Source organism: Phycomyces blakesleeanus (genome assembly GCF_001638985.1).
Source record: "Phycomyces blakesleeanus NRRL 1555(-) unplaced genomic scaffold PHYBLscaffold_10, whole genome shotgun sequence".
NCBI lineage: Eukaryota > Fungi > Mucoromycota > Mucoromycetes > Mucorales > Phycomycetaceae > Phycomyces > Phycomyces blakesleeanus.
In genome coordinates this window covers 475,613-493,728 of record NW_017265143.1, presented here as the reverse complement: position 1 = coordinate 493,728, position 18,116 = coordinate 475,613, and the positions used below count along the sequence as shown (strand labels likewise).

At 34.0% G+C, this 18,116-nt stretch overlaps 3 protein-coding genes across 3 annotated transcripts; 1 reads left to right on the top strand and 2 right to left on the bottom strand.

The window, feature by feature from the left end:
• Positions 1–6,000: 6,000 nt before the first annotated feature.
• On the top strand, positions 6,001–10,828 carry PHYBLDRAFT_181326 (hypothetical protein; the record flags this gene model as incomplete). Its single annotated transcript, XM_018438453.1, has 13 exons — positions 6,001–6,138; positions 6,639–6,744; positions 7,004–7,089; positions 7,208–7,519; positions 7,639–7,813; positions 7,905–7,975; positions 8,107–8,420; positions 8,554–8,857; positions 9,005–9,122; positions 9,321–9,489; positions 9,568–9,737; positions 9,806–9,963; positions 10,072–10,828. The coding sequence occupies 10 exons, from the start codon at positions 6,001–6,003 to the stop codon at positions 9,347–9,349; spliced, it is 1,653 nt and encodes a 550-aa protein (XP_018291754.1). The 3' UTR covers positions 9,350–9,489; positions 9,568–9,737; positions 9,806–9,963; positions 10,072–10,828.
• Positions 10,829–12,524: 1,696 nt separating this feature from the next.
• On the bottom strand, positions 12,525–13,067 carry PHYBLDRAFT_64668 (hypothetical protein; the record flags this gene model as incomplete). The annotated part of the gene is made up of 1 exon (XM_018441334.1): positions 12,525–13,067. The coding sequence occupies one exon, from the start codon at positions 13,065–13,067 to the stop codon at positions 12,525–12,527; it is 543 nt and encodes a 180-aa protein (XP_018291753.1).
• A 946-nt stretch (positions 13,068–14,013) lies between these two features.
• On the bottom strand, positions 14,014–16,407 carry PHYBLDRAFT_145183 (hypothetical protein; the record flags this gene model as incomplete). Its single annotated transcript, XM_018431383.1, has 5 exons — positions 14,014–14,806; positions 14,926–15,607; positions 15,704–15,877; positions 16,027–16,102; positions 16,231–16,407. 5 exons carry the CDS (start codon positions 16,405–16,407, stop codon positions 14,014–14,016), a joined length of 1,902 nt encoding a protein of 633 aa, XP_018291752.1.
• Between the last annotated feature and the right edge of the window lie 1,709 nt (positions 16,408–18,116).

Sequence of the window (18,116 nt, the reverse complement as noted above, 5' to 3'; positions counted from 1 at the left end):
CTTAAGTGGGGTTGTTCCTTCATATGCATGAGGAAGCTTAATGAATTCATTCTTTAGGCGGGATGATTCACGACAGACACTATCGAGCTTCACAAACTGCTTGATGATACTGCGTGTGAATACTTCGGCACCAGCATTTTCGTCAATTCCTTCTTTACGGAAAACTTGGTCTTGTTCTTCACGTAAAGCCTCGATAACTTCAGGGTTATCGAGTATGCGATAGAGTACTGTAGTTGCGGCTTCACTTGTAGTGTGAATTGAGGCAAAGATTATAGCTGTAATCATTGTGATAATGAAGTCGATATAAGGAATATCTGAGGGGTGTTCTTCCTTTTCAATAATATCCTGGAGGATATCGTTCTGTGTACACGTTCATACATGATGTAAGTATAAAGCATTATATATTGTGTGAATTCTCATACTTACGGGTCTCTTCCATTCTGGGTTGGTATTCATTTGATGAATACGATCCTCCAATTCAGGCCCAATTGCGGCTCTCAGCTGTTGCTTGTGTCGTCTTGTGCTTGGGGCGTTCTTTCCGAAATACCTAATATATATTTAATATTCTTTTGTAAAGATCTGGACCCTTTATAGGTGTATATATCATCATGTTATTAACAAGCCTTACCACATCCGAATATATACCAGAGTAGGGAAAGGTTCGATCCATGGAATTGGTATTAATTCTGACCCAACATCAATAACCATGTTTTTGAAAGAATCAATAAGAAGTGCATTATTTGCCAAGTTCTCTCCGACAAAAATGGAAGCACTTGCTTTGGCTACCATGTGCTGCACCAAAGGGTATACACTGAAAAACTCTTTTGAATCTATAATCACACAACTTAGTTCAAGTATATGTCTTTTATTTTTTTCAAATAGTAGAAATAATAATAAGCTAGTTTTCTCCTTACCTGCTCCTTTAAGGTTATCGTCAACACCTTCTTGAAACTTATTGTTGTTATTTGTGTGTTAGATTCTTTGTATGATATATATATATATATATATATACGTATTGACCAAATTTGCTCTATTTACCCTTTTTACTACTCGGTCGGTATAGAAATCGAGGTTTGGAGTCAGGTACTTTGTGACAATCTTACGGATTGGGTCAGCCTTGAAATCTTCAGGTCTTCCACCGCCTGTCAGTAGTCTTAGATTGAATGTCTATTTTATTTTATTTAGTTAGCCATTTACACATTTCCGCATTTCTCTCAGTATGTGTTCTTGTTATTCTTTTTCTATGTGTTTTGTTTTTTTTAGCTTACCTTATCTAAAGCAGCGAAAAAGTCGAAATGTTTGTCCAGGAACACTTCCTTAACCTCATGTCCACCAATAACTGTTACTTCCTAAAGAATACAAATATAATGTAGAAAAGAAAAAGAAGAAATAAGATATAACGTTTTCTTCTTTTTTTTACTCGGGTGTAAGTAGATATTCATTCTGATCTACTTACCTTTCCAAAGAGATGGGCACGGAATACAGGACCTAGCTTTTCGTGCCATTTTCTGCAGAATGCTTCGGGACTCTTTCGATACTCCATAGTAGATCCAACAAGTGGAAATGTGTAGGGAACGAGTGGAGATCCGTTGCTGACCTAAAGAAGAAGGGGGAAATGGTGATATGTATCATTAACATCATGTTCAAGAACGAGTTTACGGATTTCTTTTTCTTACTGGGCGTGTTGTATGTTTATGATAGCTGTATGCAGTTGCCAATACAATAGATGCAGTAATGCCAATTACTCCTTCTTTTGAGGTAGCTACTTCCTTGATCTGCTCAAGTTTCTTATTGTCCAGTCTGTCGACGAGCTCTTTTACGTATTGAAGCATATTTTATAAGTATTGTTATTTTTGAGAAATAGAGTAAAATAAAACAATAAAAGTAGACGTGTAATGGGTAAAAAGGATGAAGAAGATCTGGGTTTCCGTTATCTCCTCCATATTTTATACTTTTTTTTAAAGTATATATATATATAAGTATATACTGGATCAGATTCACCAAGCGTCGGTTAAATACAAAGCCTCGAATCATGACTGGAGTCTCTTGGGGGGGGGGGCATAAAACGCCAGCCAATATGGTTTTAATTTCGGGCTGTAAATGTTCAGTGATAGAAAAAGGTGGCTATTGTATATTACATACAGGCTACTATGTGTTGTGTGTAAATATTGATCATGTTAATAACTCGATTTCCTCAATAATCTACATGTAACTTCATATTGCCCCAGCTATTTTAAAAAGAGATTGAATTTTTGAGGGAAAAAAACGAGTTTATATATCGTGTCCACAAGCAAGATGTACAAAGTTACAAAATAGAAAAAGATAAATTTACGATTGACAGTTTCACTCAGAATCATGCATGAATCAAAAGTAATTCAGCTATGTCCAACTCAAATATTGCTTCATTGAGTATTTATCAAAGATGTTTTTTTTTAGAAGAAAATCAGCCAAAAAGAATTTTTATTAGATACTTCTTTACTTTACATGGCAACCATTCAAATATCTTCAAGCTCATTGACTCCTACTTTAATATATTTATATTGATATTGATATTTATAATATTAAGGAAGTCGTTCTTATTTTATTATTAATATTTTTCCTTGATTTCTAGTGGCTGGGTAATATATTCGGCTATACTTTATGACCCACTAATAAGCCGTGTATTTTAAGGTTAATAAAAACAACTTTTCTTAAAATCGGCACTGTACTTTCGCAAAGATACACACATACATTTTTTTAGATCAAAGTGAAAAACAGAAACACAAGAAGGAGATCTTATTTAATTGGTGTGATACAGAAAAGAAGGGAAAATAAAAAGAAAATCCAATGACTATTAATCTTGAGGCGGTAATTATTTATTTTTTTGATCCAAAAAGCAAGAGGTGTGTATACTATTTTGTTGTGGTTGAATTATGATCCGTAATTACAGTTAGTTCGTATTGAAGTTAACATCTATTACTGAGGTTTAAGTGTGTGGGTAGCAACACATTAATGTGATCTACTGTGTAGGCAATAAAATGATCTGAAGATTGCTGTAACAACGAACTTTATTTCTATATAAGCTGGTTGAAAACTAATGAACATATTACACATATGTATACCTTACACACACACACAAGAAAATATTTAAATATGTAATAAAAGCCTTTGTTCCTTTTCATGCGTTCCACAAGTGGTGTTTATACCAAGATACAAAAACACATATACACATATGTTTGCTAGGCTCAACCAAAATTCCCAAATGCGTCCAATTGATTTATTCAGGGCTTTGTAAGAATAAATATCTAATCATATTGATCTAAATATATATTTATTTGGTCAATAGATTTTGTTGCAATGAGATACACACACGCATATGCACGCGTGTGCGTGCGCGTGCGCGGACAAACAGTTGATAGGGTAACTCAGATAGCAGTTTGGTGACTGTTATCATCTTGGCGAATGTAGGTTACATGACGTTTCTTGGTGGAACATGACGTTTCACATATCTTGTTACAACCGGAAGCATAATAAGTGACTGGTAATCCGGCCAATGCCTCCGTTGAACAATTCCTTCTAAAGAATAAGGAAGGGGAGGGAGATCAATTTTTTTTAAAAAAAAAAAAGTTCAAACGAATATCATAAATTCATAAATATTACTGGACTAGAGTTTTACTTTATATACTTTAGGGGAAAAAACATAACGAAAACAATTGGACAGCCTATATCTATTAATTATTTCGTAGAGAAAAAAAAAATGCAAGGAAAATACGTGATACTTGAACACAATAAGTTTTAGGTAAGTACAATTTTGGATAAGTATAAAGTAAGATCAACTTGTAAAAGAAGTAGAATATCAAGCATATCCTTGTTACTATCTGTATAATAAGAATACTGGTGAAAAGAAAAAACTTGTACAAGTGTACAATCTGTTGTAAATAAAATTAACACTAGGAAGAGGTAGCAATTATGCGCTGATCTTAGGCTTATTTACCTGACCACACAGAGTTCCTTTTAATATGAATAAGGTGTATCAATATGGGCTAAGCGAGAATATAAAAATCTTACTATCAATTCCTCAAAATGGATTTGATGATGGTACTGATGTGTTAAAATATTAGGTAATAATGTATCTGGAAATTACGTCTTTAGTACGAAAACTCCTTTAGTAAAATTATGTTGAGCCAAGTCGAGAAATCGAGATATCTGCACAGAGAAAAATACAATGCAGTACTCCTAAACGTATTACAAATGAACATGAGTCCCAGCTCATAGATCACACAAGCTATCCGATATAGTGAAGTGTCCCCATTTTCTCCGGTTATTATCATAAAAGCAAATACAGGTCAATGTTCGATTTCAGAGTGCCATAGTGTGTATATTTCTTATGATAATGATAACAATACTGCTAAATATCAATAAAATTATATATAAAACAAGAATCTATGCTGATGCGCTATAGCATAAGGAATTGATTATTAATGAAAAAGGACAATACTAAATAAAAATGCCTAATTTACCCTATATATTTAAACTATGGTCCCAAAGACATTTTTCCCTACTCCAATGTCCGCCGTAAATGGTGAAGGAGTATGTCACAATCTCAAATTTATGATCAAATGTATACAGTGGCTATTGAAATACGATACAAAAGAATGACTCTTTAAGGCTCAATTATTGTTTTTATAAAAGAAAGAAAATGCAATTTTGATAAAGAATATGTTTAAATTGTCTCTGATTAAGTAGTAAAAGTGTTGAGTAAAAGTGTAAATAGAAAAAAATAATAAGCGGTAAATCATTTATTTCGGACCTTATACTTTTATTTATTTTATTTATTTTTTTAGATAAAAATTTGAACTTTTTTTTTTCTTTTTCAAAACAAAGGGAACAATTTTGGCTTCATTTTATTGGTTGGAAGTCTTTCTGATCTTGGTTCGAGTTTTCTTTTTTTTTTTTAGAAATATAATAATTGACTACCCTATTGTTAGGGACCAGACGCAATAATCAATTGCCAAATTTGAAGCCACGTCTCGACTGTCCGAAGAACGGTGCAAAAACCGGACTTACAGAAAACATCGTGTCCTTAGAATCAATGGCACTGACACGTTCTGGTTTAACTTTTTCAAATATATATATATAAATTGACTGAATCTCACCAGGTTATTTTTTTTAAAGATACAATCTCCCAGAGGAACGGTATATTTGTTTCTCAGAAGTATGATGGTGTGCGAGGGTTTAGAATTATACATACATTACTATTTGCTTATATATATATTTGTCTAGACACACTAATGAGAGGAAGTCTCTTTAAGCTTGTTAGAATACGTTTTTATAAGATCGAAACAAATTAATTACTGTGAAACTTGAAATATCTGATAAACGGTTTCACATATTCACACTTATGGTCTTGATCCTAGAGGCATCTATATATTCGTGCATATAGGTGTGTCTTGCGTGTGCCTGTCTGTGGATGAGCTGCGTGTATCGCACGGCTTCAATTGAATGATTCTGACAAATTATGAGTATATGCATTTATTTAGCACAAAAAACTGTGTATATATTTCACTGTAAATCATTACCACAATAACTATCCCAATTACGTTGATTATATACTTTTTTTTTTGTTACTGCTACCATGATTGACAACTCATCTTTGTAGACACAGACAATTGGTGCCTTTTTATGGCCAATGCTTTATTTTCTTAATCTTTATTTGACTTTTGTATTCTATTTATTTTATATACACGATATTTTGTTTAGTCTGGTTTGGTCTGGTTTGGTTTGGTCTGGTTTGGTTTGGTTTGGTCTGGTTTGGTTTGGTTTGGTCTGGTCTGCCTTGATTCCAACGTTGAGATTTAAACTGCCGATCGGCTCTCTCTCTTTCTCTCTCTTTTCTTTTTTTTTCTTTTTTTTTTTACATTGTTTACAACCTTTTTTTTTGCATTATCTCGATCATCAAAACACCTTCATTGTCAGCACTTTAATAACAAAGATATAAAGAAGAGTCTAGAATTTTCGACAATGACAGAAGAAGTCGAAGTAAAGAGCAACGTAAGCCACCCAGCACCACCTTCAGCACCTTATCGTGTAAAGGTATACAAACTGAACGTGGACAGCGTATGGGAAGACAAAGGCACAGGTCACTGTGTTTACGTAGCGGTAATTACCCTCTCATTATTATTGCTACTACTATTACCATCCCTTCTTCTTCTTTTTCCTTGGAATTATTACCTTTCTTTAAAAAAATGTTCCTTGATGGTAAACCAACAACAACAATATCACCAAAAACAACAATCACAATCACATTAGCAAGACAAGAAAAACAAACATATAAAGAGAAAAAGAGAGAGAGAAAGAGAAATAGATACAGAGGAAGGAATCAAGATGATGTTGTTGTTGTTGTTGTTGTTGTTGTTGATGATGATGATCTTCTTTTTTTGGATTATTACCGGATGTTTCATTTGATTTGGTTTATTATATTATAACAGAATGAAAAAGAGAAAGAGGAAAAGAGGGGCACAGATTGCAGCATATAAATGAGAGATGCCTATTTACTGTATTCTGCTTTTTACTTTACTTTTCTGTGTTTCTTTTCATTCCTTTCTTTTTTTTTCTTTTTTTTTTCTTTCATACCTGTGCTCATGTCAAAGTGAATCTAGGGTTCTGAAGGAGAGCTTGATGAGCTCTGGGTGCGCTCTGACGAAAATTCCTCAACCTTATTAAGTTCCAAGGTACAGAATCGAAGAAGATACCATAGACAGCAAGGTAAAAAAAAAAAGGACAAAAGAAAGGGGGCAAAGAGAGAGAGAGAAGGGAGAAGGGAAGGAGAAAAGAGTTTTGCAATGCTTCAAGCTTTTACTTCTTTATATTATTTTTGGAGCATGTAATAATGAAGAAGGAAGAAGTGGGAATTGGGAACTGGCTGAAAGTATCTTTGCTATCTCATTCTTTCCTTCTTTACAATTCTCTCGTTTTTACACATGTATATTTTGGAATGATTTTTGTTAAAAAAAATTTTTTTTAGAAACTCTGATTGTTTGGAGTGAAGATACTTGCCAAGACTTGGCATTAAGCTTCCAGGAACCCGAAGGCTGCGATGAGATATGGCACGTATAAAATATAGAGTGATTCTGGAGAAAGAGAGAAAGAGAGAGATAAAAATGGAAGGGAAGGAAGATCTTTTGATTTTCTACATTTATTATTCCAAAGAAAACTTGAATTCTTATAGTTTGTGTGTGTTTTTACGTTTTCTTTTATATGTTTTAGGTTACGAATCAAACCTGACGACGACTCTTCGAGACCTAACACTTTAGGTCAGGATGGAGATCTCAAGACAGGAGATAAACACAGGTCAAACCCAGGTATGACTGGTTTCGAGGTAGATACAAACGGCAACAACTTTGACTTCCAGCGAGAGGCCCCAGAAATTCTCTTTCCTCCAGCACCAGAACTATCGAATTTATCAAGGATTGCTTCAATTGTAACCAGTGCCAGATCGCCCAAAGAGAAAGAACGCCTGAGTGCTTACATATTGAACGAAGTAATTATTTACACATCTTTACACACTTACGTATATATACCTATCAATCAAACCAACCAACCCAAATCAAACCAACCCAAAAACATTATTTGTGTGTGTAATTGCGATTGCGATTTTAGAATTACATTGACAAGTTGCTGCCAGTATTTAAAACATGTGAAGATCTGGAAAGCATTGACGATCTCCATACTCTATTCACTATCATGAAAACCATAATCCTGTTAAATGATACCACGATCATTGACTACATTATCCGAGATGAGATCGTACTTGGAGTCATGGGAATGCTGGAGTGTAGGTGTGCTATTGAAATCAATTGAAGAATCGTACTCAATCAATTCACAATTTTTTTGTGGTTTATGTTTATTATATATCTTTTATTTAGATGATCCCGAAACGCCAAACATGAAGGCAAAGCATAGAGAATTTCTTACCAAACACTCCAAAGTAGAACAGGTAAAGAAAGAGATCAATTGATACTCTCAATGTAAAAAATATATATATCATAATTATTATCATTTAATCAAATACACTAAACGATAATATTTGATGATGAAAAAAAACCTGTCTTCAATTGATACAATTAGGTTGTAACCATTAAAGACGAAGCAACAATGTCAAAGATTCACCAAACATTCCGTATACAATACCTCAAAGATGTCATTCTGGAAAATTCAATGGACGAATCCATGGCATCTGCACTGCGATCGGCTGTGTTTTACAATCACGTCGACATTCTAACCTACGTTCAAAACAACAATGAACTCTTGACTGAATTGTTTGGGATATTGAAAGACGAGAAAGCAAGCGACAAAAAGAAGAGAGATGCTGTACTATACGTCCAGAGCCTCTGTTCGATTACCAAACCATTCCAGGCATCTTCTCGCGCTAGTCTTTACAGGTAATATAATATTTCAGTCAATTGATTCTGTTTTTATCATAATTATAATTATTATAAAAGAATATACGTGTAATGATTTGATTTTATATATGTATATATGTATATGTATATATATATATACAAAAAAACAAAGATCGCTTGCTCCCTATGGATTATTCGATATTTTTGATATTGCCTTGACAGATGAGGATATTTCAATGCGTACTGCTGGTCTGGACATGTTGGCTTCTATTGTTGAACTCAATGCCTGTCTTGTGCGAGGTTACATGATTAAACAATCAAAAGAGGAAACTACCAAAAAGTCACTATTGGAAGTCATTGTGGAACAGTTCACTGCAGATAAAGACCACATCTTGAAATGCCAATATGCTGAGGTGATCAGAACCTTGTTAGATTCGAGTGGTGGACCTTCGTTTGGAACAGCATTAACGCCAGAAGTAAGTATTTTTCTCTATTCATTTGATTTCTTCTTTCTTAGACCAGACAAGAATGAGGGTTTATTTTCAAGATATAGATATCAATGTATTTTATTCTTGACACTAATCTCTTTTTTTTAAAAAAAAAAAACATTTATTATTCAATAGACATTAAATAAGCAAGATCCAGAAACCGATGAATTCTTGACATTATTTTACGAAAAGTATGCACCATCTCTACTCCAACCTATTCAGGACATTGACGCAAAACCAATAAAGCTGACAGGTAAAAGATAATATATACAAACATACAAACATACAAATATATACACATACGCATATACGCATATAAGTTTATGTGTGTATCTTTAAAAAAAAACAAAGAAAGGAAGAGTTTGGATAATGGGATAATGGGATAATGGGATAATGGGATAATAATCAGTCAATGAAAAAAAAACAAAACTAATCTATAGGGCCTGTGGAGATTCTGTTATTGACCCACGACCAATCTGAATTGATTCTGTACATATCCGAACTCTTGACGTCTGTGGTCAAACTTCACACTTTCCGTAGCAAATTTTTGGTCTTGTCATCCGATTGCTTTGGAAAGGTTGCTCAGCTCTTTAGATGCCGTGATGCACATATGAAATTAGGTACCTATTGCGTGTACATATATATATATATATATAATACTGACAAATTGATCTTTTATATGTACCTATATAAAATAGCCGCTTTAAGGCTGGTGAGAGCATGTGTAGGACTCAAAGATGAGTTTTATAACCGCCACTTGGTAAAGCACAATATATTTGAACCTATCATTCGGGTTCTACTGGATACAGACGGGCGTGACAATCTCCTCAACTCAGCATGCTTGGAGTTGTTTGATTTTATCAGGAAAGTGAGTATTTTATATGTTTTATTACTTAATATAAAATCAGCGTGTACTCAAGATATTGTACCTTTTAGGAAAACTGTAAAATCCTGGTGAATCATTTGGAAACACAATTTGGTTCAGTGCTGGACACTATCACATATGTCGACACATGCGAGAAGCTTCGTCTGAGACATGAGCAGAATTCGGAACAACCTGGAATGGAAGATATTCTTAGTTCGACTACAAATGGGTGCGTAATACGTATATGCTGCACACTACACATCATACATCCATTATAGGTTACAGAAAGACAGAGAAGGGTGTGTAGATGTTTATTAATGTTTTCTTGGCTGTGCAGAGTAAAAGCCCCCAAAGATGGCGGGTGGCTTTCATCGACTATGGACGATGCCGAAGAAGAATATTTTAATGGTTCGGAAGAGGAAGAGGAAGAAGATTCGATTAGTATCAACAACACGTTGTCTCAGCCGCAGCCATTGACTTTGATCTCCCAGACTGAAACCAAGAAGAAGGCCCTTGTTGATTATGAAGACGACGATGAAGAAGAGGAAGATGATGATGATACTGATGAGAACGATGATGATGATGAAAAAGACAAAGAAAAGGAAAAGCCATCAAAATCAAAATCAGATACCAAGAGACCATTTGGTAAACATGATTCCAGTACAGCAGATGAAAAGTCAAATGAAACAGGCTCAAACAAGAAGATGAAAGGACCGTCAATTGATAATGAGGATACAGAATCAAAATTGGCGGCTAAATCTTCTACTTCTTCTCCCACATCTTCTTCTTCTTCTTCCTCTTCCCCTTCTTCCCCTTCTCCTTCTTCTCCTTCTGCTGGATTTCTCAAACGAAGAAAGGCTTCGGAGGATGAAGATGACGATGATGAGGATGCGTTTACCTCACGATCAGACAAAGGAGGCAGCAAGGCATTGTCCTTGAACAGCCCCAAAAAAATTATTATTAACCCTCGGATAAAGAAAACACGGACGCAAAAGTAGAGAGATTTTTTATTTTATTTTATTTTATTTTATTTTATTTTTTCTTTTATGTTATGTTATGTTATGTATATAATATATATATATATAATTCTGGTTTATTTTTTTCCCACCTCCCCCCTTTGCAAATTGGTAACTTTTTTAATTACATATTTATATTTATATATAATATCTATTGTGTGTGTAGTGTGTAGAAACATAAAGAAGCATAGAGAAACATAGAGAAATTTGGTTTTTGTATACATGTACATGTACATAAATGGATATATTGATTATCAAGATATTATACTATAGTAGTAGTACAGAATGGTAGCTCAAGATAATGAAATATATATATATTAGTCAGTGGGTTGATAGATTTAATTAATAAAATAAGAAATGACAAGAAAGCCAAGCATTTTGAGGCTTGTGTTTAAGATTAATAGTATTACTATCAATATTTAGTAGTAATAGTAATAATACTTGGCGGGTAACAGTAATGGTATTCTGCGGCACTATTTTTTTTTTGTATTAAGAAAAATTATACCTGATATGCAGACTAATAAACACGTACAAGATTATAATATTCTGGTTTGGAATGTCTTGGCTAAAAACACAATTCTCCTGGTAAGATTCTCATTATAAATACTATAAATGATACAAAATGCTCATCAATTATTTGTTTGTTTTGTCCATTGTGCCAAGAATACATTATAGATCTATAGATAGACTTATAAAGACGTATAAATTTATAGGTGGCAGATCAAGTTAGCATTAGATTTCATTGTAACAAATCCACATTTATACATATTTGTGTGTGTGTACTAGCAAAGAAAACAAAATAGGTTGGAGTACCAAGCGTATAAAAATAACATTTATTGTACAACAATCACAAGGATCTCCCCCTCGTCCACTCCTTGTTTGTGTGTAGCCTCTCTGTCTCTCTCTCTATCTTTATATATATATTCTGTGCTTTTGAGAATAAACTAAAAATAAGAATATATCTAGGAGTATATTTTGTATGCGTATGCGTATGCGGGTGTGTTTATGTGTAATCTCCAGCCTCATCTAAATTAGGGTATAATACCACCAAAAATAAACATAAAAAAGTATAAAGAAACTTTGGTGAGGCTAAGCTTTGAAGTTTGAGTAAAAAAGAAGCACTTTTACTTAAAAAAGTTAAAGATCAAAAAAAATTGTTTATTTTGTATTACTATAGATTATTATTATTGTTATTATTTTCAGCCCTGTGCACTTTGAATTAATGATTTCTTATTTTTCTTTTAGGAATCTTTTCTGATACACACGCACACACATTTTTATATACATAAAAGCATAGCAACAATAACAATAACAATAACAACAACAACAACAACAACGATAAAGCTTTTTAATATATATATAAAAGGGAAGGTCGTACGATAAATTAATGGCTAATCTTTAAAGTGGCCAGATTTATATAGGTAGACACTGTCTACTGATTGAGTGATTGATTTTTCTTTATTTATTCATAATGATCAATATAAATATACAATATGTAAAAATGAAATCAACAGGTCTGAAAAGCGAATAATATGAATAAGAAAAAAAAAATTAAGTAAAAATTGGTATATGTACGTATAAACAAGCAAGTAAAGAAGGAAAGGGGTGGGAATAGCTAATTATGATTTTTTGGATATAGAAAGGAAAGGTAGTGTAGTGTAGAATATGTTCAAGAAATACAGTATAAGGAAGGGAAAGAAAGGAGAGTTTTTTTTTTAGTTTTTTTTTTCTGGTCAAGAATAGATTACAAAAGAATGTGGAGTTTGGAATATGATTAACCAATTACAAGCATTGCCGATTGCTGTACAGCTGTCAAAGGTATGTAGTTATTATCTTCGTCGTCGTCGTCAGGGTAAGCAGAAAGACTTTTGTAGTGGGTGGATAATTTGGTGAAGAACAGGGGACCATTGGTACTGATTGATTTCGTGTCGACAAATAACTTTGGTTTTTGGGTAATTTTTTTAGCCAATGGTGGCAAGTCAAGGTTGGCTGTAAGTGAACGGCGAGAACCGTTTGGGATCATTGAAAGATTGAGTGGCGCAACACAGGGGCGCTTGGCTGGTGTGATAGGCTGGGTAGACTGCATAGACGACAAAATAGACAGGGCTGGTACGGGAACTGGAGGGCGGAATGAAGATATGGTTGTGGGTGGATAGACTGCAAAACGAGATCGATCGTACTCTGCTGCACTATATGTGTATTCGATCGTCTCAAAAGGGCTAAATGTAACTCTCTTTTTGGTCGGGTTTTTCAGGCCCATGCTCAGGCCCATGCTCAGGTCCATGTTCATGTTCATGTTAAGATTGATGTTGTGCATATCAGGGTATTTTATCTGTAGGTATGTTGGTTGTGTGTGGGGAGGGAATAATTGCATGAACAGAATGAAGGAAAACGAAATCGATCCTTTATATACAATGTGAATCGAAAATTTTTAGGGGTTATTTATAGAAATGATGCTATTGTACAAATTAAGACTCTTTATGTGATTGGAAACTAAAATCGGTGTCCAATCACAGGTCACCAATAAAGGTTGTACTATTTTTACACCAGAAATGGCTATAGTTCGTTAAAGAAAGAAAAAAAAACCCAAGTTTTGGGATATATATATAAATATATATAAAATATAATCTATTATAAATATATTTATAATTCTATACCATTTTATTTTTACACCAAACCAAAATAGGAAGGAGGGAGAAAATATTCAAATTCATTGATTTGCTGGTTCTTTTTCAGATTTATAATATAAATTGATATATATATATATTTTTCATTTATTTTTAATAGTTTTATATATAAAAATATGTACACAACATCCTAGCCATCCATAAAGGTTAACACCAATTGCTATTGAAATTACAGCAATTAGTATGAGCATTAGAACAATTGTCTTAATTCAATCTCTTTGAAGGAAATCGTCATGGCTCCAGTAGTATATTAGGAGACAGACACTGTCTATGATTCAAATTGGTTAAAGAAAAAAATAATTTACAATTGGCTTGGCTTTTTGAAGTATTTTTACACCTCATTTCAACTTGTGGTTTTTTTTTTTGGTGAATCAATTTTCAGTAAGAAACAAATTTAAAGATCAAGAGAAAATATTTTCTTTTATCTATATAAGTATGTCTTTATAATTGAGTGAGTAAAAAAGTATATATATATCTGTGTGTGTACAAAAATAATATTAATATTAATATTAATATTAATAGTAAAAAGTAGATATTATTGAAAACGATAAAGAAAGAAAAAAAAGGGAATCTCTTCTATATACCAATAATTACATCTGTCGCACCCACTGGATTGTCTGTTGAAACTCTGACTATATTAACAGAAGTATAAGTCTGGGTGTGGTATATGTTATCAGATGAAGAATAAGCAAGGCTTGGCGTTGAATATGTCTTGGACAGCCCAGAAGCCTTTCCCCCGATTGGCTTGGTCGTATTACTTGCCCGCATTTGCCCAATATCCAAGACTGCTTCATCTGGTATTGCCTCTAAAAACTCTTGGTGGACCAACAGTGGCATGTGCATAAGAGTGCTTGACTTGAGAACAGATCCATAATTACGGAATATAAAGTCAAGCGTAAGCATCTTTAGGCCAACTTCGTCAGTCAATATTGCCTTTTCAAAGATGGCACCACAACTCTCGACAGACATATGACGGCGATAGAGTTGCTCGCAGCACATCTTCTTCAGTCTGCTCAACAGGTACATATTCGCGACCACCAATACTTGGCATAGGACATCCCAGGATTCAGTTTCGTCTAGCCGGTCGCTATAAAGGTATTTTAGAAGGACCATCACTACCTCATAAGGCTCAGGTATTTCTAGCCGTCGTTCCAAAGCCTCAGTCATCCCGGAATTGTACATATTTCTAAAATGCGGCCAGCGGGTAATTAAAATCACTTGGTGAACTTGGATCTCTTGTCCACCAGACACCACAATCACAAAATCGGAAAGCTCAGGGTTTGTCAGTAGCCGAGACAATTGGTTTAGGCAACAAGGAGGTCCAATGTCATACAGTCCAAGAGTTTCACTATTAATTATCAGCGCATCCCTACCAAAAAGAAAGAAAAAAAATAAAGAGAAACGGCAGTAACAATAAACGAAACATAAAGTCTTGTCGGTTTAGATTCTTTTCCTTTAACTTTAACTTTATTATATAGGATATATTACCTGAAATGATCATATCCTTGAGGCCGGTATGTGTCTGTATTTCCTAGGAACAAGAGACTATTCACAGTGGCTACCGATTGATCGTCGTCTTCTGTCCCGGGCATCATTTGTTCCTTGAAGGCTGTAAAATAATTCCACCCGCCCACTTCAAAATGTATGTTGCATTCTTGCCTTTCCCATTCTAGCGTATCAAGATCTAGCATCCATAAACTGTAAGACGCCTCTGGGATACCATTACCACTGCTGCTGCTGCCACTGCTGCTGCTACCACTGCCGCTACTGCTGCTGCTGCTGCTGCTGCTGCTATTACTACTATTGCTACTGCCACTAATTCCACTGCTACTGTGATTGGTTTCCTGGTTTTTGGAAAGGTATCGTCCAAAGACCAGCAACTTTCCGCATACCGCATCACAAAAATGCTGACTCTTCAACAGTACCATTTTTGAACTTGTCGATGACTGCTCTCCGCTCAGAACAAGGTGTGGGGTATAAGGCGGCACAAGGAGATTGATCATGTAAAGATCCGACACCGTACTTCCGTGTTCGTCTTTTCCTCCGTAGATGTACATCTTTTGACCAATTAGTGTAGCCGAGTGATTATAGCGTGGAGGAACGTCTTGGTACTTTGTCCATATCATTGTTTGTAAGTCCAATACGTTTAATTCATCTAATACATATGTACCTATTGTATATATATTTAATATATTTAATATATTCATTTATATGCACGCGTGTGTACGTAGATAATATATATATAATAATAATAAGCTCAACTTACACTCCATACTCTTTGCAAATCCACCATACACAAATAACTTGTCATCGTAGGCCATTGCACTGTGTAGATATCTTGCCGGTACAATATTCGACACTTCCGGACTTGTCCATGTTAAGGTGTGGAGATTAAATATATAAACATCATTGCAATACTCTTGGAATTCATTACAGCCACCTTGTGTTTGTGTTGTAAGATAGTAAAACTACTGTTTAATATTTTTTCTCTCTTCTTTTTTCTGGGGGTTTTATTTTATTTTATTTTATTCTATTCTATTCTATTCTATTCATTTGGTTGATTCGTATTGTGCCGAATATAATTCTTACCAAATATTACGATGGAATCATTCCATCGTGTTGCTGTGTGACCATATCTTTTAGAGGGTGCTTTGCCTTTTAATGCCTATTATAAATATAGTCAAAAATAAAAAAAAATAAAAATAAAGAGATGTTATGTATTAATACTAACATTAATGATAAATCAATGAACCAATGATTCAATGTAAAATGTAGTAATGAAATAAATCTTACTTGAACTGCATCCCAGCGCATAGTGTATAAATCGAGAGCATGTAAATTGTCGGTCACGTTTCCACCTCCTCCAAAGACGAATAGTTGGTGGTTAACTTTAACAAACGAAGGTCTCCAGAGACCTGCTAAATTCTTTCCTGTGGTACAAATGGGTTTCCCCGACTTCAATGCTGACATTATCTCTTATATGTATATATATATATCCGTTTGTCTGTATGAGTGTTTACGTGCGTGTTCTGTATGTTATAATTGTATTCTTTCTTTCTCTCTCTTTTTTTTTAGATTGGGTTGAAACAAGACAAGCAGTAGATGATCGCAGAAACAGAGAGAATGCCAATGATATATAGGTATATAGGTATCTGCTTGTGCGAATTGGTGTGTGAATGTACTTGTAATATTAATAAGCCAAAGGATTCAACTTATAGTGTGTATGTGTAAAAGATGACAATTCAGAGTGAGAGAGAAGGAGGGTTAAGATAATGAATGTCTACAGTTGTTAGTGAGAGTTTACAAGGCAGAGAATAGAAAAAGTAAAAGAGAGAAAGAGAAAGAGGGATTGAGGGAGGGAGAGAAGGACAGAGATAGAGATGCATTAGAGACTCGACTATCTTGCATTGACACGAAATCACATATCAGAATTTGGAATTATAAAAGGTAATACTTTACAGGCAATTGATTACAGTATTCAAAGTTGCATTTACACTCGCTCCCTCACTCATTTATTCGCTTATTTAATTATGTAGGTGTGTATATCATGACTGTAGTCTACACACGCAAAAAGTAAAAGGAAAAGGAAATGGATATGGAAATGAAAGAAGTACATCGTGAGAGTGACATACTTTGGTTGGAGAATGGATGAAATCTTATTTCTTTCTTTCTTTCTTTCTCTCTCTTTTTACATACTCCTTGATCTAAAATTTGCTTTAAACGTTTAATAAAAAAAACCTACCTTTTCTAATATTAATGATAGAAAGATACCCAAAAAGACCGTATTTAATATGTACATATAAAATATCAATATGGTACCGTGTCAATAGATTCAAGTCTGCCATGATTCCTTCGCCTTATTTATAATCCTCCGATAAATTGCTTATTTTCTATTTTCACATAGCTACAAGTAAATAGGATTATCTTGTGTGTGCAAACAACACATTTATATATAGATATATAAATATCTTATTCACCCTTATTCGCCCGTATTTTTAACAGCAGTAAAAGCAATAGTAAAGATAATAGTGATGGTGAATATGTCTGGTATTTACAGCAAAAATTATCCTAATCGGTAGGATAATAATAACAATTTTTCTATTATGGATCTATTGAGAATATACTAGAGCATACTACTTGCTTTCTTGCTACAGTAAACGTCTCTCATTCTTATTTATTTACTTGATGTTGCTTCCAGTAGACTGTATGAAGTACCATAAATACCAATATATATATCTGGGCTACATACACACAAAATGGTTGCAGGTATGACTATTACTTCTTCAGTCACTCTACGCACCTACTTATCAGTATGTATATATCAGTACATCAGTACAGACTATACTATTATCAGATACTCTTCCATAGACCCAATCAGAAAAATTTAGGTAATATTTTTCTATATGTATATATCTTTTGTCTCTAATTAGTACTTTAAATCATACGACCTGAAAAAAGAAAAGTATCTTCTTCTTTTGGCTACTACCAGCTCATCATAATCAGCATCATAATCAGCATCACAATAATTATCGGTCACATTCTAACCTATTAATCATTTCTGCCACGATTTCGGATGTGTCATACTAGCTTACTAAATTACTAAAATATTATGTAATGGTTTATAATTACTGAGTAAAACATATCTAATATCTCACTTGCTCACATACACGCATATATAT